Genomic DNA, 25,269 nt, shown 5'->3' with positions numbered 1-25,269 from the left:
CCGAGGAACTTGAAGCTGCTGACCCTTTCAACCTCAGCATCACCAATGTGGATGGGGAGGTGTCCACTCCCCTGCTGTCTCCTGTAGTCCACAATCATCTCTTTAGTTTTGCTGACATTGAGAGAGAGGTTATTTTCCTGGCACCAGCTGTTTAGTGCCTTTACCTCCACTCTATAGGCCATCTAATTATTGGCTGTGATGAGGCCCAGGATGGTTGTGTTATCAGCAAACTTTAAGATGATGTTGGAGCTGTGCTTAGCAGTACAGTTGTGCGTGAATAGGGAGTACAGGAGAGGACTGAGCACACAGCCCTGTGGTGCGCCTGTGCTGAGGATCAGTGAGGAAGAGGTGTGGCTGCCAATTCTCACCACCTGGGGCCTCCCCGTAACAAAGTCGAATATCCAGCCGCAGATGGAGGTCTCCATTCCAAGATCTAGGAGCTTGGGGACAAGTTTTGAGGGAATGATAGTGTTGAATGCCGAGCTGTAGTCAGTGAAGAGTATTCTCACATATGTATTCCCTTTGTCCAGGTGGGTGAATGCAGTGTGAGTTGCCATGGCGATGGCATAGTCCGTGGCCCTGTTCAGTCTATACGCAAACTGAAGAGCGATGTAGAAAAGGTTAATGGTAGGAAACTACTCTTGGCACAAGTATCTTGAGCAAGAGAACATAGAATTAAGATACAGTGTAATTGGTTTTGAGGGAACAGAGAAATAATTTTACCCAGGTGCGTGTCTAGATATTTCTTAAATGTTGCAATACTACCTGCCTCCAGAAATGACTTCCAAATTTTCCTGGGTAACATTCTTTCACTGTTCCTTCAAAACCAATTACGCTTTATCCTAATTCTATGTTCTCTTGCTCAAGATACTTGTACCAAGAGTAGTTTCCTACCATTAACCTTTTCTACATCCCTCAATGTTGTACACCTCAATCAGCCACAGCATCTTTGCATTGCCTCCTCTGCACCAGGAAAAATAAACTCATCCTGCAGTCTCTCTTCACAATTGGAACACCACATCCGAGGCACCACATCAAGACTGCTCAGTTAAATTGTTTGGTAGCAGACTGATCCAAAACATTGACCTTCCTTTTGCCTCCACAGATGCTGCTTGACCAGCTGAGCTCCTCCACCAGTGATTGTTATTCCAGATTTCAGAATCTGCAATCTTTGTCAACATCCTCATGAATCTCAACTGCTGGAGGGAGGTAGGGGTTGTATCCCACAATCTTCTTCACACCTTATCTATCCTGTTCTACCATCTTCAGGAAGCCTTGAACTTTTGCAGCAAGGTTCACAATAATCCCTCAGGCTCCACCATTAATTGTGCAAGTTCTACCATTACTCATCCTCCAAAAGTGCATCACCTCGCACTTATCAGGATTAAATTCCATCAGACATTGCTCTGCCCTATCTTTCTCCAACCTGAATGACTAGGTCCTTTTCTCATGCAGGAAGTTGTATTTAGCATTTCATGCTGAAAGACATGTGATGGTCACAAAGTGCTGGAGTAATTCACCAGGTCCAGCAGCATGTCTGGAGAACATGGATATGGTGACTTTTCAGGTCGAGAGCCTTCTTCAGACTAGCTATCAGGTTGGGACATATTCAGACTTATGGGCCTGTCCCACTCAGGCGATTACAGGAGACTATGCAGTCGCCACATGTTCGCAGGGTGGTTACCAGGGAGTCGCCTTCACAGGGCTCTCACTTAACTTTTTTTCTCTGATGCCAGCCGGGCAACCTTGGCAGTTTTTTAGGTTGCCAAATGACAGTTTAGGTGGTCATCTAAGACGGCTTGCAAGACGCGTGCGATAATGTGCTCGGACGAAGTGCATAGTTACCAGTCGGAATTATGTTCAATGAAGCATTCACATATTATTTCTGCTTCAAATAAAGTCACTAACTAAAGATATTCACCAATCAAGACATGATATATACCACAATGACATGCAGCAAAATTATTATACAGTATATACAGTATCTCAACTCTTTTTACACAATGCAATGAATGCAATTTCTATTATTTGTTTCCACTTGCAAACAAAAATGGTGTTGGATTATTCAGCGTATGATCAACCTCGGTGAGACCAAGCGCAGGGTTGGCGATCGCTTCACACAACACCTCCACTCACTTTGCAATAACCAACCTGATCTCCTGGTGGCTCAGCACTTCAACTCCCCCTCCCATTCCGAATCCGACCTTTCTGTCCTGGGCGTCCTCCATGGCCAGAATGAGGCCCACCGCAAATTGGAGGAACAGCACCTTACATTTCACATGGGTAGTTTACACGCCAGCGGTATGAACAATCTGGCTCTGAACACCAGGAAAACAAAAGAGCTCATTGTCGACTTCAGGAAGCACAGCACCGACTTAGTCCCCCTACATATCAACGGCGAGTGTGTGGAGAGGGTCAACACCTTCCGGTTTCTCAGCGTCCATATCGCTGCTGATATCTCCTGGACAGACAACACGACAGCGGTCATCAAGAAGGCTCAGCAGCGGCTGCACTTCCTGAGGGTCCTCAGGAAGCACAACCTGGACTCTAACCTGCTGCTGACCTTCTACCGCTCGTCCATCGAGAGCCTGCTGACATACTGCATTACAGCATGGTATGGCAGCTGCACCATGGCAGACAGGGAGAGGCTTCAGAGGGTAACTAAGACAGCACAGAAGATCATTGGTTGCCCTCTCCCCTCCCTGATGGATATCTACACCTCCCGCTGCCTTAGCAGGGCAAAGAATATCATCAAAGACAGCTCCCATCCTGCGTTTGGACTGTTCGACCTGCTGCCCTCTGGAAGGCACTATAGGTGCATCAAATCCAGGACAAATAGACTCAGGAATAGTTGTTTTCCGAAAATTATAACTACTCTTAATTCAAATTCACACATGCACTGACTTCACAGCCCAACACCCGGACTTCCATCTGTATATATGTATATAGCGCCGCAGAATTGTGCACCTATCCCCCCCCCCCCTTCTACCTTCTGTTTTTGTTTTCTGTTTCTTGTTTTTTGTACTAAATTATATGTATGCACTGAGTACGAGCAGCTTTTAATTTCATTGTACATGTATAGTGACAATAAATGGCATATCTATATCTATCTATCCATCTATATCTATCTATCTCTATCTCTATCTCTATAACATTGGCTTCTCCAATTTCAGATAATCCTTGCTTTCTCCCTTCTTCTTCTCCCGTTCCCAGCTCTCCCACAGCCTACTGTCTCCGCCTCTTCCTATTTTTCCTCCGCCCCCCCACCCCCTCCCCCGGACATCAGTCTGAAGAAGGGTCTCGATCCAAAACGTCGCCCATTCTTTCACTCCATAGAAGCTGCCTCACCCACTAATTTTCTCCAGCTTTTTTGTCTACCAACGGGATCCCACCACTGGCCATATCTTCCATCTCCTCCCGTCGGCTTTCCGCAGAGACCGCTCCCTCCGTAACTCCCTGGTCAATTTGTCCCTTCCCGCCCAAACCACCCCCTCTCCTGGCACTTTCCCTTGCAACCGCAGGAAATGCTACACTTGTAGCTTTACCTCCCCCCTTGACTCCATTCAAGGACCCAAGCAGTCATTCCAGGTGCGGGAGAGGTTCACCTGCACCTCCTCCAACCTCATCTATTGCATCCGCTGCTCTAGGTGTCAGCTGCTCTACATCGGTGAGACCAAGCGTAGGCTTGGCGATCGCTTCGCCCAACACCTCCGCTCATTTTGCAATAACCAACCTGATCTCCCGGTGGCTCAGCACTTCAACTCCCCTTCCCATTCGAAATCCGACCTTTCTATCCTTGGCCTCCTCCATGGCCAGAGTGAGGCCCACCGTAAATTGGAGAAGCAGCACCTCGTGTGTCTCTTGTGCAGTTTACACCCCAGCGGTATGAACCACTTCTCCAATTTCAGGTAGTCCCTGCTTTCTCCTCCCCTTCTCAGCTCTCCCTCAGCCCACTGTCTTCGCCTCTTCCTTTCTTCTTCCCGCCCCCCCCCCACCCTCATATCAGTCTGAAGAAAGGTCTCAAACCGAACCGTCGCCTATTTCCTTCGCTCCATAGATGCTGCCTCACCCACTGAGCTTCTCCAGCATTTTTGTCTACACATTCACACAATTTCTGTTATCCCATTTTCCTCACCCACTCCCTACACATTTGGGGCAATTTTACAGTCAAGTTAACCTTAAAAGCCAATGCGTCTTTGGGATGCGGGAGGAAACCCACAAGCTTGCAGGGAGAATGTGCAAATTCAGCACAGGCAGTGCCTGAAGACAGATCTTTGGTATGTGAGGCAGCAAGTCTGTTGTGCTGCTGCAAGAAAGGATTTCATTGTTCTAACAGGGACATGAGATAATAAAACACTCTTGACTCTTGACTTGCGTCGCTAATGTGCGGGATAGAACTAGTTTACGGGTGATCGGTGGTCGGCGTGGACTCGGTGGGCCAAAGGGCCTGTTTCCACGCTGTATCTTTAAATTAAACTAAAAACACTAAAACCTATTCCATCCAGAGATGCTGGCTGCTCCATGGAGTTACCCCGCACAATTAAAGCATGGAATAGTCTTCACCCTACCATGGTTACCCAACCAGATGCAACTAAATTGAAGGTAGCTCTTTTTTGCTCAAGTCCAAGTCAAGAGAGATTTATTGTCATGTGTTCCAGATAGGGCAATAAAATTCTTGCTTGCTGCAGCACAACAGAATATGTAAACTGCGTTGCATAATATAGAACAGGAGATAAAAGTTCAGTGTGTCTATATACCATAGACCGTATATATACACAATAAATAAACAGATAAAGTGCAATAGGCTGTTATTTTTCAGAGTTTGGAGTTTGGTGGTGGAGGATCCACTCCAGTTTAAATTCAATTCGGAATATTTTTGGAGACCGGGAAACCAAGAAGCAAGGGAGTGATTCTGGGAGTGATCAGCTCCAGGGAGTGATTCTGCGTTGCTTTTCAGCGGTCACGGCGAGGCGGCGACCGGACAGCAATGGTGGCAAGATCTCCCACAATGCATAGGGAGGGAGAAAGTACCCGACACCGACCAGTTGCCGTGGCAGTGCGCATGTGCAGGGCAGCCTATGATGTGCTGCCCGTGGTTGTGCGCATGTCCAGAGGAAGGAAGTGCAGGCCGTGGCAGTGTGCATCCGCAAGGTGGCCGGCTGTGCCGGCGAATGAGGAGCGGGCGGATAGCAGAAAACCTGCGGCCCAGACACGGGTATGGATGGCGGACGGAGACGGAGAGTGACAGAGAGAGACATAGAGAGGGGGGCCCGCTCAGAGTTGAGCGATAGGTGTCCTGGGTGCTTGCCACGCCGGGCAAAATGGCACAGCTTTTAGGTTGCCCAGCGGGACTTTAGGTCACCATTGGCACCCGGGCAACAGTTCATTTTGTGCCCTGGTCGCGAGGAGTTCCCGCATTCTGGTAACTAGTCGCGACCTCATTATGGTCGCCACAAATTTTTCAACATTAGCAGCGACTAGAATGAAGCCGGAGAGTAGCGAAAATTCGCGTGCCGGAGGTGAGTCAGCAGGAGGTCCTAGTGGGTTGCCAGGAGGTCGAAGGTTCTCATAGGTCCTTGCAGGTTGTAGCCGGTGCTGACCGGTGAATTTCATTGGCTCATTGGGGAAAAAAAAACATAAGCAGTGGTTTTCAGAACCAAGAATAACCGACCGATAATATTAAATGTCCGTCGAACTTCACAGCCGTGTATCTCTGGCTTCTTAAAAGTTGTCTGATTTCTTAAAAGTTGTCTGTTGTCTCCACTTCTTCTCCCTCCCCCTCCCCCACCCCCCCTTTTAAACGACTTACTGTACACTGTGCTTTAGCTGTCTTAATTACAGCACCAACCTTCCTGTTCTTCGCGGTGTGTGTCTGTATCACCTTGGCTTTGCACCGTGTGAATTTCAGACAGGGCTCCCCCCGCTTGCCCAGTTCCCTCCCGCGATGTGTTTGTGTGTTCCACTCTGACAATCGCCGTTCCAGTTGCCGGTTTTTCAGGCGACTGCCAGCAACTTATCAGTCGCCGGCAGTCGCCTGAAAAATCGCCTAAGTGGGACAGGCCCATTAGGAGACATTCTTCAATATAGGCATACTTTGAGGTGATTTTGCAATGGAGCAGTAAAATATAGAAACAAGCAATTATAGATGCTGGTTTACACAAAAAAGACACCAAGTACTGCAGTAACCCAGCGGGTCAAGCAGCATCTTTGGAGACATCAGTTCAGTTTAGTTTATTGTCACATGTACCGAGGTACAATGAAAAGCTATTTTGGTGCGTGCTAACCAGTCAGCAGAGAGACAATAAAGAATTAGTTGATCCAGTGCTTGACTCAGTGTTTTACTGATCTAGACTAAAGGGGGCTGTCCCACTTGGGCGACCTAATCTGCGAGTTCTAGCGAGTTTGCCCTCGACTCATACTCGCAGCATGGTCGACACAAGGTCATAGGAGGTCTTTGTAATTCTCCTTCACGCTCAAGAGTAGTCCCCGTGTACTCGAGGCCTCAGCTGGGTCGCGGCGTATTTTTCAACAATGTTGAAAAATGCCCGCGAGTAAAAAAAGGTTGCCATGGAAAAAATATATACTTTTTTTACTCGTGGGTTTAGTCGTAGTAGGTCGGCATGTTAGTCATAGGTAATCGAGAGTAGCCCAAGGTAGATAGTCTTCATCATAGTCGAAGGGAGGTCGAAGGAGGTCGTCTTCACTCTCCACTATTCGTTGGCCAATTTTCCCGAAGTTAGTCGTAGCTAGTCCTAGTTAGTCTTCAACATAGTCGAAGGTCAAAGGAGTCTTTTACATAGGTCTTCAACAAGACATTTTTTTCGAACTCTCTTAAACTCGCCAATCAGGTCACCCAAGTGGGACACCCCCTTGAGGGGGTAAGCTGTAGGAGCATAATTACACCTGAACCACTGTGTCAACCAGCATCTGCAGTTCTTGTTTCTACATCTAGACTTCTGGTGGTGTTGCACTCCCTCAGTGCTGTCAGCCTAAATTAGTGTAATTAAAAAAATAAATAAACTTAGACCATGGACGTGGTCAAAGGGCAATGAATGAGGTTAGAATACAATTAAAAAACTATTTAAACGTTTGTTTTCATAAAAAATAAGCATTAATAGTTGCCTCATATTAATCACGCCATTTAAATCAATTTCAATGTTTCAAACAAATGAGATCTCGTCATCCCTTACGTAATAAAATTGATACACTCGCATACCTCTTGCTTCAAGATCCAGTTCACTCAAATCCATACCATCAAGCCGATGCAGATATTGTTTACCATCGTGTTTATCACAATGATCCAGATGGGCTTGGCCCCGTTCTCTCAACACAGCTCTGATTTTAACCGTCCTCCATTCCCAAGGCAATATTTAGCTAGAAAATAAGGTGAATCAAAACTTTCTCGTCCCTAACAGTCAACGAGGGGGTTTATTTTGCGATAGGTTGGTAATGAACGGAGATTGCTGGCGAGTCGAACGATAGGGTGGGTTACAGCAGGGGGGTCCAAATTTCGTCTCATATGTGCGAGAGGGAGAGGCAGGGTGGATGTTGTTGGGAAGGGATAAAGGGGAAATATGATGGTTTCACTGGATCAGGAGACAAGGAGCTGGGTTCCTATTTCTGCCGCAAGCAACGTAGTTCGAGTGCAGGTAAACCCTGCCATCGCCCGACATTGAGCACTCAGAAGGGCTCTGTTGTCCACACTCCCGTTTCATGTTAGCGACGCGGCCTAGCAACCAGAGACCAACGCCGCGGCCTCGGGCGATTGACCGACTACAGATCAGCTTCAAAGGCCCGAACTCATTCCCTCCTTCGCTCGCTCGCCGGTCCCGTAGGCCGGCCGCTGCCTATTTATCACCTGCAGGCTGCAGCCTCGGCGCTGCTTCAACTCACCGGCATGTTGGACGCCGCGGCGGAGTTCGCTCGGATTTGATATCCAGCTCCCTCAATCTCAGCCTTTCCCCGACCGACCGACCGATCTATCGACGTTCCCCTCCCCAGCGGCAGCGGCAGCGGCCCGAGCCCAACCGACAACAGCTCCACCCCGCCCTGACGGGCAGCTCTCTCCGCCAATCGCACGACGCGCCCACCGGGATTGGGGCGGGACTAGACGGCAGTGCGTCTGGTTGCCTTGGATACAGCATGGAAACAGGCCCTTCGGCCCAACCTGCCCATGCTGACCAGCATGTCCCATCTACACTTGGCCCGCCTGTCAGCGTTTGGCCCATATCCCTCTAAACCAGGCCTATGAAGGGTCTCGACCCGAAACGTCACCCATTTCTACTCTATAAAGATTCTGCCTGTTACTCCAGCAATTGTGTATATCTTAATAATTGTTGAAAATAAAAGAGTTCCCCCTTACATTTCCTAAATACATAAGGGGGGAAAAGGTAACTAGCGATAGAGTGGGACCTCTCAGGAATCAAAGCGGTCACCTCTGCATGGAGCCACAGGAGATGGGCAAGGCCGAGGAGAAACAATAGGGTGGTTGCATGGAAGGTCACTGGGTCGTAGGGCTCGACGCACGGAGCCGCTAAATCCAACTGGAAGTGACATCCGTCACTTCCGGTGTATGTTATTAATGCTAGAAACGCATACTTTCCTACCTGTTAAAAACCACCAAAATGTTGAATTTTTGCGCTGAAAAAAGTTGTGGGAGTCGGGGTAAGTGTGAGAGACATGTACCCAACTTCAGAATTGCAAACGTGAAGCGAAATGAAGGTATAGAGAAGTGAGAACTGAATGGACTACAGCAGCTAAAGTGCTTGGTAAACATTGAAAATATTGGGAATTATCGCGTTTGCTCACTGCATTTCATCAAGTAAGGCATTATTTGTGTTTTTTCTTGATTCCTTTGGTATCTAAAAATTCTCGGAAGTGATAAATCTGGCTGTAAAACTTTCTTCAGATGCGTTTTCATTTTTGTATGTAAAAACCATGGGCGATTTAAAAAAATTACAGCCAGATTTATCACTTCTGAAACTTTTTAGATGCCAAAGGAATCAAGAAAAAACGCAAATAATGCCTTACATGAAATTCAGTGAGCAAACAGCCAGTGTTCGCCAAGCACTCTGGCTGTTGTTGTCCCTTCAGCTCTTGTTTCTATCTACCGTCATTTCTCCTCACTTTTGGAATTGTGAAGTATGCTAAATGTCTCTCACGCTTATCCCGATTTCCATCATTATTTACAGCACAAAAATTGACAATTTCAGCGGGTTTTAACGGGCCCGCTACGCTGGAAACAATGGTAAGTGCCTACCTGCAGTACATCACGTGTAATCCATTTGGAGTAGCGTAGCAACAGTACGGGTCATGGGTCGTGACCCGACTGCCGTGAAACCTCCCTATAGGACGGCGGAAATCAGAGAAGTTACTGGAAGTGCCTTGAGAGCAGTCAGGGTTACCATCGAAGAAGTACTGAAGATACTGTCGTGTTTGAAGGTAGACAAATTTCCAGGGCCAGATCAGACATATCCGAGGACATTGCGGAAAACTAGAGTGGAAATTAGGCGAGCTCTGGTTGAAATTTACTAGTCGTCCTTAAATACAGGAGAGGTGCTGGAAGACTGGAGGGTGGCAAATATTGTGCCTCTTTTCAAGAAGGGCTGCAGGGAAAATGCTGGAAACTATAGGCTGGTGAGCTTAACATCTGTAGTTGGTAAGTTACTGGAGAGTATTCTGAGGGATAGGTTATACAGGCATTTAGATGGGCAAGGGCTGATTTGGGATACTCAGCATCAGTGTTGCAGTGCTAATTTTTTAGGTGCCGGACCTGTCAAACAGGGGCATCATTTCAGGTTTTGCTGGGGGGGGGGGGGAGGGGGCAAGCTAGTCTCCCAAGAGGGTCAAACAATATTATAGCCTACGACTACACCCCAGTGTATATCTTGTTCAATAAAACATATAATGCTGACTCTACCGAAGCTCTGGACCACACACACACACTCACATACACAATCACACACACTCACACAAACTCACTCACCCAATCACTCACCCACCCACTCACTCACCCTCTCACACCCACTCTCCCAGTCACCCACTCACTCGCTCACCCACTCACCCACCCACTCACAGACCCACCCAATCACTCACACGCACACACACTCACTCACCCATACCCACACACACACACACACAAACCCAAACACTCACTCACTCACCCACCCACTCTCTTACACACTCAGTCACGCACCCACTCACTCACTCACCTACTCACTAACACCTGCAATGGACCACAACTGTACTTTATTCGGCGCCAGATTGGTACCCTCAACAAACGCTTCCTCGCCTATCTGGACTCTACCAAAGATCACAAGCTTGTCTGCCTCCACCGACACTCCTCGACTCGACCACCCGCAGGCCTGGAGCTTCACTGCTGGAGACCACGGCGCCGCCTGCCCGACCACCACGAGGACGAGATTGCCACCACAAGGAGCAACATCAACATCCACCGCCTCTCCGACCTTCACTGCCTTCCTGGCGAAACCCAGGCATGGACCACTGAAACTACCACGGCTGCCGACTCACCGCCTCCCAGGGGCCACCACGCTGTTGTCGCTGACTCTCACCACCTCCCTGGGACCACCGCCACTGTCGCCGACCTTCACTGTCTCCCCGGTGTCAACGATGCTGCTGCCGCCGACCCATATCAGCCCCTCACGGAATTCCTCCAGCGATTCTGCCGACCCTCACATCTCCACCAGCCACCAGCGGGCCGGAGACGTCACCTCACCAGAGTTCCAGGCTCAGCACCAGGCCTGCAACCTCCACGATGCAGACAGCATGTGGTCTGACTCTGATGGGTCCTACTGCTCCTCCCGCCCCCTCCCCCCTCCTATAGGGAACCTCAGTAATGATGGGTCTTCCGCTTCCCACTCTTTCAACCAGGTTACCCTGACCACACACCTGCTACTTAAAATTTCCGCTGTTTTTTTGTTGCTTTTTTTCCCCCCAGAGGTGCCGTAGCGGCGCTCTGGTGAGCTCTGGCAGCACTGCATCCCTGGGTAGCATGGTTTTGTATGTGGAAGGTTGTGTCTCACAAATCTGTTTGATTTTTTTGAAGACGTGACCAAAAAGGCTGATGAGGGCAGAGCTGTAGATGTTGTGTACATAGACTTCAGTAAGGCGTTCGACAAGGTTCCGCATGGTAGGCTGCTCCGGACGGTTAGATCGTGTGGGATCCAAGAAGAGATAGTTGAATGGATAGCAAATTGGCTCCATGTAAGGAAGCAGAGGATGATGCTGGAAGGTTGCTTCACAGATTGGATGCCTGTGACTAGTGGTGTGCCTTAGGGTTTGGTGTGGGGCCCGTTACTGTTTGTCATCTACATCAATGATTTGGATGAGAACATACAGGGCAAGATGTTTGCTGATGATACAAAAGTTAGTGGTTTTGCAGATAGTGAAGGTGGTTGTGAAAGATTACAGCAGGATCTGGATTGATTGGCCAGTTGGGCAGAGGAATTGTTGATGGAATTTAATACAGAGAAGTGTGAGGTGTTGCATTTTGGGACATCGAACAAGGGCAGGACCTACACAGTGAATGGTAGGCCCCTGTGTAGTGTGTAGAGCAGCCGGATCTAGGAGTACAGGTGCATGGTTCCTTGAAGCTCGAGTTGCAGGTAGATAAGGTGGTCAAAAAAGCTTTTGGCACTTTGGCCTTCATCAGTCAGAGTATTGAGTATAGAAGTTGGGAGGTCATGTTGAAGTTGTACAAGACGTTGGTGAGAGCACATTTAGAATATTGTGTTCAGTTCTGGGCACCATGTTACAGGAAAGATATTGTCAAACTTGAAACGGTTCAGAAAAGATTTACGAGTATTTTGCCAGGACTAGAGGGTGTGAGCTGTAGAGAGAGGTTGAGGAGGCTGGGTCTCTATTCCATGGAGTGCAGGAGGGTAAGGAGAGATTTTATAGAGGTATACAAATCATGAGAGGAATAGATTGGGTAGATGCACAGTCTTTTGCCAAGAGTAGGGGAATCGAGGACCAGGAGACATAGGTTCAAAGTGATGGGGAAAAGATTTAATAGGAATCCAAGGGTAACTTTTTCACACAAAGGGTGGTGGGTGTAAGGAATAAGTTGCCAGAGGAGGTAGTTGAGGCTGGTACTATCCCAACATTTAAGAAACAGTTAGACAGGTACATGGATAGGACAGGTTTGGAGGGATGTGGACCAAGCACAGGCAAGTGGGACTAGTGTAGCTGGGACATTGTTGGTGGTGTGGGCGAGTTGGGCCAAAGGGCCTGTTTCCACACTGTATCACCATGACTCTATAACTCTATTTATGAAGTCAAAATAAAAGGTGATGGGAAAATCACTTTATCTTGCAATAGCAACTTTTACATTATCAGTATCAGATCTAGAACCCTAAATTAGATTGATAAACCTCATCTTCTCCCAATAGAGTGATGCCAAGAAGTTGACTAAACACCTCTAGAAAGCAAAAGTGATTTTCCTTCCATTCGCCTGAGATGAAATTTTATCTCGTGGAGATAAATGATGGGCAAGTGCCTAAACTTGTCTTTAGGCCAGGTAAGAATTTCATTGTTTCGTTTAGAAACATATGACAATAGAACACAAAATGCCACAAAGTGCTAGAGTAACTCACTAATTCAGGCAGCATCTCTGGACAATAAAACACTCTTGTCTTTTAACTCATATGTAGTGCATTGGCCTATCATTTATGGCCATAAAGTAACATTTGATCTCATCCCCGATTGAAAGAAAATCTAGAAACAAAGAACTACAGAAGCTGGTTAATGCACAAAAGGACCCAAAGTGCTGGAGATGTTGCCTGACCTGCTGAGTTACTTAAGCACTTTGTGTCCTTTTGAGAAAGAAAATCTAGATGTATAAAATATCTAGTAACTTTAATTTCATTGATTTCATATTTGATTGCAATCATTTTAGTTCCTCACCCTTTCAAAAAGTATGATTATCTTTTAATAAAAGAATATCCAAATAACCTGAATTCTTCATAGCAAAAGAAGAAAGATGCAATAAAATGCAAGTAGCAAACAAAATGCGTACTATAAGGAAAGGAAATTAGAGATTTCATAGAAAGTATCGTAGTTTAAATTACAGCAGAAAATACTTCCACACATTAAGATCAATACAATAAAACCAAAATATAAGAAAATATTATTTTTAATTTGGAGATTATAAATAAATATGCAATGACCGATTTACATGTTTTCATATTATTCCTTTTTAATATTTGTATGCATTTGGTTAGAGGCGAGAACTGAAAGAATGGAAAAATTGAAGAACAGCATAACTGCATATGCTATTGAGTTAAGAGGGATAGACAGAATGCCAATTTTACATTGTATTATTAATTTAAGAGGAAGACCAAAGCTTTGCTTGAAGGGTACGATTAAATGAGATATGAAAATTTTCAACATTGGCACTGACAACTGGGAAGCTGTTGCTGAAGACCAGGGGAGGTGGAGAAAGGACCTCCAGGCAGGTATGAAACACGTGGTTCAAGACCCAGGAGGCCATGTGCCAACAATAGACAATAGGTCCTGGAGTAGGCCATTCTGCCCTTCGAGCCAGCACCGCCATTCAATGTGATCATGTGACCGGTGAGACACGGGAGACTGGTGACCAAAATTAGAGCACATGGTATTGGAGGTAGGGTGTTGACATGGATAGAAAATTGGTTGGCAGACCAGAAGCAAAGAGTAGGAGTGAACGGGTCCTTTTCAGAATGGCAGGCAGTGGCGAGTGGAGTGCCGCAAGGCTCGGTGTTGGGGCCGCAACTATTTACCATATATATTAATGATTTGGAAGAGGGAATTAGGAGCAACACTAGCAAGCTGCTGCTGCTACCGGAGAGTCGGAGGCTCCAACGACGGGTCTGTGGACGACGGCGCCGGGAGCCCGCGGCTCCCTGGAGGGAGACCGCTTTTCGGGGCTCTGCAACGGCGACTTCTCCCGCCCGAGTTGCGGGGTTGAAGAGCTCCTGGAGCGGGGCCTACATCACTGCCCCGCGCGGCTGGAATGGCCGCGGACTCTGCGAGCGCACACCGGGGGCTCCAACACCAAGACCCAGTGTGCGACCTCGCACCACCCGGCGTGGCTTCAATGGCCGCGGGACAATCGCCATCGCCAGCCGGGGGCTATGACTTTGACTCTGACATCGGGGGGGGGAGAGTGCAGTGGAGAGATAAGTTTATTTGGCCTTCCATCACAGCTATGTGATGGATGTTTATGTTAAATGTAATTATGTTGTGTCTGGGGTCTATTTGTGTGTAATGTATGGCTGCAGAAACGGCATTTCGTTTGGACCTCCAGGGGTCCAAATGACAATTAAATTGACTCTTGACTCTCTTGACTTGACTCTTGACTCTTGAAGTTTGCGGATGACACAAAGCTGGGTGGCAGTGTGAACTGTGAAGAGGATGTTAGGAGGTTGCAGGGTGACCTGGACAGGTCGAGTGAGTGGGCAGGTGCGTGGCAGATTCTGTATAATATAGATAAATGTGAGGTTATCCACTTTGGCAGCAAAAACAAGGGGGCAGATTATTATCTCAATGGGGTTAGGTTAGGTAAGGGGGAGGTACAGCAAGACCTGGGTGTCCTTGTACACCGGTCACTGAAAGTTGGCGTGCAGGTACAGCAGGCAGTGAAGAAAGCTAACGGAATGTTGGCCTTCATAACAAGAGGTTTTCAGTATAGGAACAGTAGAGTCTGAAGAAGGGTTTCGGCCTGAAACGTTGCCTATTGCCTTCGCTCCATAGATGCTGCTGCACCCGCTGAGTTTCTCCAGCTTTTTTGTGTAACCTAGGAACTACAGAGGTTCTTCTGCAGTTGTATAGGGCTCTGGTGAGACCACATTTGGAGTATTGTGTGCAGTTTTGGTCTCCTAATTTGAGGAAGGACATCCTTGTGTTTGAAGTAGTGCAGCGACGGTTCACGAGATTGATCCCTGGGATGGTGGGACTGTCATATGAGGAACGATTGAAAAGACTAGGCTTGTTGACTGGAGTTTAGAAGGATGAGGGGAAATCTTATAGAAACATATAACATTGTAAAAGGACTGGACAAGATAGATGCAGGAAAAATGTTCCCAATGTTGGGTGAGTCCAGAACCAGGAGCCACAGTCTTAGAATAAAGGGGAGGTCATTTAAGACTGAGGTGAGAAAAAACTTTTTCACCCAGAGAGTTGTGAATTTATGGAATTCCCTGCCACAGATGGCAGTGGAGGCCAAGTCACTGGATGGATTTAAGATAGAGTTAGATAGAACTCTAGGGGCTAGTGGTGTCAATGGATATGGGGAGAAGGCAGGCACAGGTTATTGATAGGGGATGATCAGCCATAATCACAATGAATGGCGGTGCTTGCTCGAAGGGCCAAATGTCCTCCTCCTGTACCTATTTTCTATGTTTCTATGGCTGATCATCCCCAATCAGTACCCCGTTCCTGCCTTCTCCCCATATCCCCTGACTCCGCTATCTTTAAGAGCCCCATCTAGCTCTTTCTTGAAAGTATCCAGAGAACCGGCCTCCACCGCTCCCTGAGGCAGTGAATTCCACAGACTCACAACTCTCTGTGTGAAAAAGTGTTTCCACAACTCCGTTCTAAATGGCTTACCCCTTATTCTTAAACTGTGGCCCGTGGTTCTGGACTCCCCCAACATCGGGAACATAGTCAATGTCAAGAATAGTCAATGGCAACAGCAACTCATCCCTAATCTAAAGGACAGAGACAACAGTTGCTTGTGGAAGCTGAGGTGGGGTGTGGGAGTCTGTCTCTCAAGGGTAGACCTTGCCAGCCACAACAGAAATGCAACCAAAGATAAAACATTCCCCTCACCAAGCAGGATGACATCAAAGCTGCACCATCATCTCTCACAGATGGACGGATGCCAACAACATTCATGTCTGTAAATGAAAAACTAATCTTCTTTGGACATTTCAAATTTAAATGCAAAATGGTTTCATTTCAATCATTCAAAAATATTCCTATTTTGTTATTTCAGAGGGTGATTTAATCTGTGAAAAATTCTTGATTACATTTTTAATCACTTGACGATACTAACGTCCAACACAAATATACAAAAAGTTGTTGAACTGAAATAGATTAACTTTAAATTTCTGGACAGGTTTAATTTGTTTCTACGTCTCAACTGCAGTAACTACACATCATCGTTTTTCAGCAGTGAATCAGATAGCTCAATGTAATTTTTGTAAAACTAGTCCATATTGCCCAATATTTTAATGTAAGTTTGGTTATCTGGAATAACCAACCAACCTTCTGAACCCACTTTACAATTCATACCTAAATAGAGGCAATTTATAAATACCTCGGTGTTATTCTGTGAGCAAACATGGGTCTTATCATCTTGTCCCCTATTAATTTTCACAAATTCTATTGTTTCTCTTTGAAATAAATCTGTTTGAAAAGGATATCATAGCATATCATTAATTGCTTTAAAAAGCTGCTGATAATTCTTTACGGCAGATGCAACTGATTAGCTAAAGGCAGCAAATTTTCTTCCAAAATGAAAATCAATCTTCAAGGTAACACAACAGTTAAACATGTTTAACGAAACTTGCATTAATTTCTAATTGTTCAACACTGCATTAAAATTCGCAAATATTTAGCCTTAAACTCACTTTTTTCCACATTATTTGTCCAGAAGTCTGGTTTGCCTCTGCATAACATGAAACCCACACCACCATGACAGAGCAGAAATTTTGTGCTAATGGCTTATGGGATTTAGCATTTTGTTCTGGCATGCTGCCACACAGATGGGCTGACCAATGAAAAACATCCAACTTGTGCACTTCATTACAAAAGTTCAGCAATTTAGGTGCAGACCATGGGAAGTTAAGACAGTAAAATGATATGAAGTATTCACAAAATGTAGTCTATTTAGCTCTAACGTTACATGGCCCATTTTTGTAAACCTCCATTGCAGATTTTAGAATACGACCAGGTTTTGATTTTCTTTTTTTTCTTATTTTTAATTATATATATTTGCTGAAACCATTACGTTATCCCTGTGTAGATTGTAAACATCTAATATTACAGGTGAAATCTAAGCATTTTTTCATAGAAACATAGAACATAGAAAAATAGGTGCAGGAGTAGGCCATTCGGCCCTTTGAACCAGCACCGCCATTCAATATGATCATGGCTGATCGTCTAAAATAAGTACCCCATTCCTGCTTTTTCCCCATATCCCTTGATTCCTTTACCACTAAGAGCAAAATCTAACTCCCTCTTGAAAACATCCAGTGAATTGGCCTCCTCTGCCTTCTGTGGCAGAGAATTCCACATATTCACAACTCTCTGGGTGAAAAGGTTTTTCCCCATCTCAGTCCTAAATGGCCTACCCCTTTTTCCCAAACTGTGACCCTGATTCTGGACTCCCCCAGCATCGGAAACATTTTTACTGCATCGAGCGTGACCATTCCTTTAAGAATGTTATATGTTTCTATGAGATTTCCTCTCATTCATCTAAATTCCAGTGAATACAAGCCCAGTTGACCCATTCTTTCATCATATGTCAGTCCCGCCATCCCGGGAATTAACCTGGTGAACCTACGCAGCACTCACTCAATAGCAATGATGTCCTTCCTCAAATTAGGAGACCAAAATCGCACATAATACTTCAAGTGCGGTCTCACCAGGGCCCTGTACAATTGCCAAGGGCGGCCCTAGGCCGATTGGTCAATTTTTCCAAATTGGGCCCCGCGCCCAATGGGGGCCCCGCGTTAATTTTCCGTATTTCATATGGAAATACAAATTCGCAAATTTGCTATGTTAAGCGGCGGGGGTGGATAACAAACGATGTGTTAACTGCTGCTGTAACACTTGTAAACAGGCAGTAGTTAGCAAAGATCCTATAGGATCTTTGGTAGTTAGCTAGTAGTTAAACAATGCATTCCTCAGTAAATGCATTATATTGTGTCACTCGCTGCTGCCGGAGCAGACCCGGGGTGGGAGTTTACAGGGCAGCAAGCCCCAGCACCGCAGCGAACTCAGCCATGAGTATTGAACGCTAAACGTACCCGGGAAAGTGCATGGTTTGTTTGAGGGCACTGCTTGCAAAATGGTGTGTGTGTGGCTTGAAGTTGAAAGGGGTGGTGGGGGGTACACTTAAAAAAGCTGGAGAAAACTCAGCTTATGCAGAGCTGGCTTAGGAATTTCAGCTTGGTTGTAGTAAATTGGCTTGGGAGCTTTGGGCTTGAAGTTGAAAGGCACTACTTACTGCAAATGGTGGGGGGGGCTTGGGGGGCTGTGTTAACGATCCAAATCGTTCGGTGCCGTACAACAGCAGACCTGGTTGGAGGTTTGAGTCTGTGTTAACATTGGTGTCTGTGTGTCTGTCTGTATGTGTGTGACTCTGTGTCTGTGTATGTCTCAGTGTTTCTGTGTGTGTGTGTGTGTGTGTGTGTGTGGCTGTGTGTGTGTGTGTGTCTCCCTCTCTATCTGCGTGTGTGTCAGCCAGCGTGTGCCCCGTTTTTCGTGTCTGGGCCGCTACGGCGACAAGTGGCAGTTCGCCCACAGTGTGTGCGGGGGGGCCCACTGCAAGGGGGGATCCATGGGAGCCCAGAGGGGTGATTTTCAGTTTGCAAACTTCACTTGGGGTCGCGATTTGCCAGTCGCCGTAAGAGGTGGATATGATTACTGTTTGTCAAAACGAGCAGCTCGAGGACGGCCCGGAGTGAGAGTCAGAATGAGAACTAAATCCCACTGCATAGCGGCATTGACTGAATAACACTGAACAAATAGTAGGAAAAGACTACACAACAAACGTGAGTAGGCATGGTCCCTTAATGTGGTTTGAAAATGAAAATATGGTTTGTTTGAGGTAAAAAGGCACTGCTTGCAAATGGTTGTTTGGGTGCTTTGGCTTGAAGTTGAAAGGCACTACTTACTGCAAATTGTGGCTTGGGAGCTTTGGTTAAATATTGAAAGGCACTACTTACTGCTTATGGTGGCTTGGGAGCTTTGGCTTGAAGTTGAAAGGCACGACTTACTGCAAATGGTGGCTTGGGTGTTTTAGCTTGAAGTTGAAAGGCACTACTTACTGCACATGGTGGCTTGGATGCTTTGGCTTGAAGTTGAAAGGCACGACTTACTGCAAATGGTGGCTTGGGTGTTTTAGCTTGAAGTTGAAAGGCACTACTTACTGCAAATGGTGGCTTGGGTGCTTTGGCTTGAATTTGAAAGGCACTACTTACTGCAAATGGTGACAGGTGCTTTGCTGGAGGGAGGGAGAGAGACTATAAAACCAGGAAGTGGTGTGCCTCACTCACAGTCTCTCCATTATGGATGAAGCCAAGGGTCACGTCTGAGCTCTGGATAACACTGAACAAATGTCTACACAAATGTGAGCACCCTTAATGTGGTTTGAAAATGAAAATATGGTTTGTTTGAAGTAAAAAGGCACTGTCTGCAAATGGTTGTTTGGGTGCTTTGGCTTGAAGTTGAAAGGCACTACTTACTGCAAATGGTGGCTTGGGTGCTTTGGCTTGAATTTGAAAGGCACTACTTACTGCAAATGGTGACAGGTGCTTTGGCTTGAAGTTGAAAGGCACTACTTACTGCAAATGGTGGCATGAAGTTGAAAGGCACTACTTACTGCAAATGGTGGCTTGGGTGCTTTGACTTGAAGTTGAAAGTCACTACTTACTGCTAATGGTGGCTTGGGTGCTTTGGCTTGAAGTTGAAAGGCACTACTTACTGCAAATGGTGGCTTGAGTGTTTTGGCTAGAAGTTGAAAGGTGACCCCCCTCCCTCCCCCTCTCCAGCTCCCCGCTCATTGCACCGGCGTGGGGGCTTTGTACTGTCTTCACGACGGCGATGGCTGCAGGTCAGTGCAGTCACCAATGTTGGCTTGGACGTCGACCACCAGGCCCACCGCAAGCACAGAGATGCTTTGGCTGTGATTTTTGGCTATCTTACTCAGTCCCCCCTCCGCTGAGCAGGTGCAGATAATTCTTCCCATCAATGAAAAATAAAAGTGTTATTAGTGTTTAAAAAATGTTGCAAATCTCTCTACTGTCAAACGCCCTGAAAGCCACACCTTTTCCGGTGGGAGGGGTTAATAAACCAGGAAGTGTGGGTGTGGCTCGGTCTCTGCATGATGGGGGAGGGAGAGGGAGAGGTCATGACTCTGTCTGAGCTGTGAATCAACTGAACACACGGAATGTCTACTGAACTGAGTTTGGTGTTTTCTGTGGTTTTATGGTGGTTTCACCCTGCATGAAATGGTATGAAGCTGCATTTGAATTTGGTGGCCTTGGACCCTGCTTGAAGTGGAATGAAACTGCACTGAATCTGGTGGCCTTGGATCCAGCTTGAAGTGGTATGAAACTGCACTTGAATTTGGCGGCCTTGCATCCTGCTAAAAGTGTTATGAAACTGCACTTGAATTTGGTGGCCTTGGATCCAGCTTGAAGTGGTATGAAACTGCACTTGAATTTGGTGGCCTTGCATCCTGCTTGAAGTGGTTGGAAACTGCATTTGAATTTGGTGGCCTTGCACCCTGCTCATAGTGGTAAGAAACTGCACTTGAATTTGGTGGCCTTGCACCTAAGGACCCGTTAATTCCTACTCTTTGCTTCCTGTCTACCAACCTGTTCTCTATCCATGTCAATACCCTACCCCCAATACCATGTGCACTAATTTTGCACACTAATCTCTTTAGGACCTTGTCAAAGGCTATTTGAAAGTCCAGATACACCACATCCACAGGCTCTACCATATCCATCCCACTTTTTACATCCTCAAAAAATTCCAGAAGATTAGTCAAGTATGATTTCCCCTTCATAAATCCATGCTGACTTTGACCGATCCCGTCACTGCTGTCCAAACACACTGCTATGACATCTTTAATAATCGACTCCAGCATCTTCCCCACAACTGATGTAAGTCTAACTGGTCTATAATTCTCTGTTTTCTCTCTCCCTCCTTTCTTAAAAAGTGGTTACATTGGCTACCCCCCAGTCTACAGGAACTGATCCAGAGTCGAGAAAACATTGGTCACCAAAAGCATTCACAATGATCACCAAAGCATTCACAATTTCATGAGCCACCTCCTTGAGTCCTCTGGGATGCAGGCCATCAGGTCCTGGGGATTTATTTGCCTTCAGTTCCAACTGTTTCCCTAATACCATTTTCCGACTAATGTGGATTTCCCTCAGTTCTTCCCTCCCACTAGATCCTCGATCCCCTAGTATTACCAGGAGATTGTTTGTGGCTTCCTTAGTGAAGACAGAACCAATACTCATTTAACTGTTCTGCCATTTCCTTGTTTCCCATTATAAATTCACCTGTCTCTGACTTGAAGGGACCTACATTTATCTTCACTAATCTTTTCCTTTTTACATATATAAAGAAGCTTTTACAGTTAGTTTTTTATATTCCCCACAAGCTTTCTTTCATGCTCTCATTTCCATCTCTTAATTAATCCGTTTGTCCACCTCTGTTGTTCTAAATTTCTCCCAGTCCTCCAGTTTGCTGTTTCCTCTGGCCAATTTATATGCCTCTTCCTTGGATTTAACACTATCCATGATTTCCCTTGTTAGCCGCTGTTCAGCCGCCTTCCCTGTTTTATTTTTTCGCCAGACAGGGATGAACAATTTTTGGAGTTCATCCATGCGGTCTTTAAATCTTTGCCATTGCATCGTCACCATCAACCCTTTAAGTATAATTTGCCAGTCTATCTTAGCCAATTCCCATCTCATACCTTCGAAGTCTCCTTTCTCATCCTCCATCCTAATGCTGGAATTCCACCATTTTATGGTCACTGTGCCCAAGGGGCTTTACACAACAAGATCGCTAACTAATGCTCCCTCATTACCCAATATCCAGTCTAAGATGGCCTGTCCTCTAGTCAGTTCCTCTACATATTAGTTTAAAAAACCATCCTATATACATTCCAGGAAATCCTCCTCCTCATGTTTTAGACTGCTCAAAATGTATGTATTTTTAAATATATTTAACATCTATCTAAATGACTAGGAGTTTGTCAACAAGCGAATAGAAAAACCATATATGTCTACATTTGTTTGAGGATGATAATGTTATGGAGTCAGGCGTCTTGAAGCAATTTTAATCTTACAAAGAAAAATGTGTTTTATTGCAAAGTACACTGTGATCTCATCTTGCTAACTGGTACACTGGATGTGTAGATAGTCTTGCTTTTTTCCTTTCTTAGTGAAAACCAGAATCACCATGGTTATATTGTTCTAAATAGGCATTGTGCAATGGGAAATGATTGAATATGCATTCTATTTTATACATCAGTTGACAAACAGTTTATGAAGTTAAAATTGAATGATACTTTCTAAGTCACAGTTAGGATAACTATTTATTCTTCATGCTCCACATGTATCCCTAAAATGCCATCAATACTTTTCACTATTTATTAAAGAGTCTGAATGTCACAACCATTTATCAAATATGATTTAATAGAAATAATATTTGAAATTTTACCTTGACATTTTCCAAAGTCATTGTCTATTTTAAATTTTAATTTTTTTCTTTCATTCCATAATGCCAGAATAATCAGGAGCTCTGGTTCAAATCGTCAAATATTTTTAAATAATTCAGTTAATCTCTAACACGAATGAAAATCAGATAATGTCACAGTAATTCTGGATACTTTTATTCTATTCTAATATAGATTTTAAATGCTTCCAAATAAATGTAAGTAATAAACTGTATATGTTCATTGTCTCCACATGTTTTCTTTCTATTCTGCTTTTGTTAAAATCTTCAATTTTAAATTAATTTTTAGTTACACTTGCCTTTTTTTTTCTTCAAAGGAGAATTCAGCAGCAGAAACAGAGGACAGTGAGATTGGAGGCAGCAACAGGGTAAACGATGGTCATAGGATACATGATACCACCCACTTTTGCCTAAAATTACTTTGAATGGACACCCACTGTGCTTTGATTATGTGCAATGGAGTCTGGCCAGACCTGTGATGTAATCACTGACAATGGAAACATTTGTGCTGTTTAACCTACAAAAGATTGTTCACTTCCATTGCCAGGGGCCTAGCAATGTTGCAGCACCTGACATAGGGTTTGAGAATAAACATTTTATTTACAAAAATAAATTAATGCAGAATAGAAAAATAATATATAATGCTGAATAGAACAATGATATATAATGGAACTGGTTTGTTCCATTGTGATAATGCATTGCATATTGACATAGCCCCCACAAAATCAGGAAAATGCATACCAGCACAAAACTTAGATAATCCCTGCTCTTTCAAACAAAAATGCATGTGTTCTGCTTTATCATTTTGAAAAGATGGTCCCAGGCAATCTCATTTTGATAAACTTACTAACACATGTCCTGATTGCTCTGTAATCGTTATAGCAGAATCCTGTTACATACCTATCCCAGCCCACCAAACGCTTCCAATCCCCAATCATCTTATATTTCATGCAAAACTAACCGACCGTTCTTCCTTCCCAACCACAACTAAACCCTGTATTCACCTGATTTTTTGTGACGAGCCTTTTAACATGCCTAATTAGCACATTACATTTCTAGTGAAATGTTTATTGAGGCATTACAGTATTTAACACTCTTGCAGTTACTGCTGCATGCAACCTTTTATATCACAGGAAGATTGGGATTCAAAATCTTAACATTTTTGTCCTCAAAATATTGCAATTCCTTGAGACAATAATGAAACATTAACTTTTGCTTCAAATGGTTGTAACTTCTTAGCAAATGTACCAAAGCACATAGAAACGTAAAGATGGTCCAATTGAGCCATTTCATGCAATATTTATCGTCCCATAGGTGCATAAAGTGGTGTAACAAAGATGACAGAATACATTCAACTACTTTACTCAAATCAAGGCAGCAATAAGCAGCCACCCATGTTTTTGAACAAAAAAAACAAAAAGCCTTTGTTAAAACCTAAAATTTTAACCTAATTTTTAAGTTTAAATAGATACTTAATTGAAAAGTTTTTAACTTCATATTATGTTTATTGCTCATAGTTATTGATCCAATATCTATGTTTGTCATCGACAATTAGTAATCAATATTGACCTTAACCAGAAATCTGATTTTATGTTCACTTTACTAACAACATATGTTGAAACTTTATAGCGGATTAAATTATTTGAATCAGAATAATGAAACCTTTGAAAATCTAAAATAAAATTATAAAATAATTGTAAATAGTGTGATAGGAAGCCAACTACCGCTAAGCTGTGAAATAACAAAAATCGGAAGAGTTTAATCTCCAGCTTTTCAATTATTTCAAAGAAATACGTACATTAAATGTAATGTGATAATGTAAAATTTGCCAACAGGCAAAAGAAACCTCAGGTTTAATTGTCACCCATTCTTTCTCTCCAGAGATGCAGCCTATCCCGCTGAGTTACTCCAGCATTTTGTACCTTTCCACAGGTTTAATTGTTGAGTTAGTTTTCAGCAATCCATCACAACACACAATAGTGGATGCATTAGTGATAATTTTTCAAAACTCTTTAGATTCTGGAGTAGTTCCTGAGGACTGGAGGGTAGCTAATGTAACCCCACTTTTTAAAAAGGGAGGGAGAGAGAAAACGGGGAATCACAGACCAGTTAGTCTAACATCGGTGGTGGGGAAAATTCTGGAGTCAGTTATTAAAGATGGGATAGCAGCACATTTGGAAAGTGGTGAATTCATTGGACAAAGTCAGCATGGATTTATGAAAAGTAAATCATGTCTGACGAATCTTATAGAATTTTTCCAGGATGTAACTAGTAGAGTGGATAAGGGAGAACCAGTGGATGTGTTGTATCTGGACTTTCAGAAGGCTTTCGACAAGGTCCCACATAAGAGATTAGTATGCAAACTTAAAGCACATGGTATTGGAGGTTCAGTATTGATGTGGATAGAGAACTGGTTGGCAGACAGGAAGCAAAGAGTAGGAGTAAACGGGTCCTTTTCAGAATGGCAGGCAGTGACTAGTGGGGTACCGCAAGGCTCAGTGCTGGGACCACAGCTATTTACAATATATATTAATGATCTGGATGAGGGAATTGAATGCAACATCTCCAAGTTTGTGGATGACACAAAGCTGGGGGGCAGTGTTAGCTGTAAGGAAGATGCTAGGAGGCTGCAAGGTGAATTGGATAGGTTGGGTGAGTGGGCAAATTCATGGCAGATGCAGTATAATGTGGATAAGTGTGAGGTTATCCACTTTGGTGGCAAAAACAGGAAAGTAGATCATTATCTGAATGGTGGCCGATTAGGAAAAGGGGAGATGCAACGAGACC

The 25,269-nt window shown here is 44.7% G+C and overlaps 1 protein-coding gene across 2 annotated transcripts in view; it reads right to left on the bottom strand.

The window, feature by feature from the left end:
- Positions 1–16,754, bottom strand: part of kif3a (kinesin family member 3A) — a 90,019-nt gene extending 73,265 nt beyond the window's left edge. The window contains exon 1 of one of the 2 annotated variants that reach the window (XM_055642694.1): positions 16,632–16,754. In XM_055642694.1, coding sequence (XP_055498669.1) covers positions 16,632–16,754 — 123 coding nt within the window. Of the gene's footprint in view, positions 1–7,893; positions 8,055–16,631 lie in introns of those variants that run through there. The other variant, XM_055642695.1, reaches the window with a different exon arrangement.
- Positions 16,755–25,269: the final 8,515 nt, after the last annotated feature.

Source organism: Leucoraja erinacea, chromosome 11 (genome assembly GCF_028641065.1).
Source record: "Leucoraja erinacea ecotype New England chromosome 11, Leri_hhj_1, whole genome shotgun sequence".
NCBI classification, from domain to species: Eukaryota; Metazoa; Chordata; class Chondrichthyes; order Rajiformes; family Rajidae; genus Leucoraja; species Leucoraja erinaceus.
The sequence above is the reverse complement of the archived record's forward strand: the minus strand, read 5'-3'. Positions and strand labels throughout refer to the sequence as shown.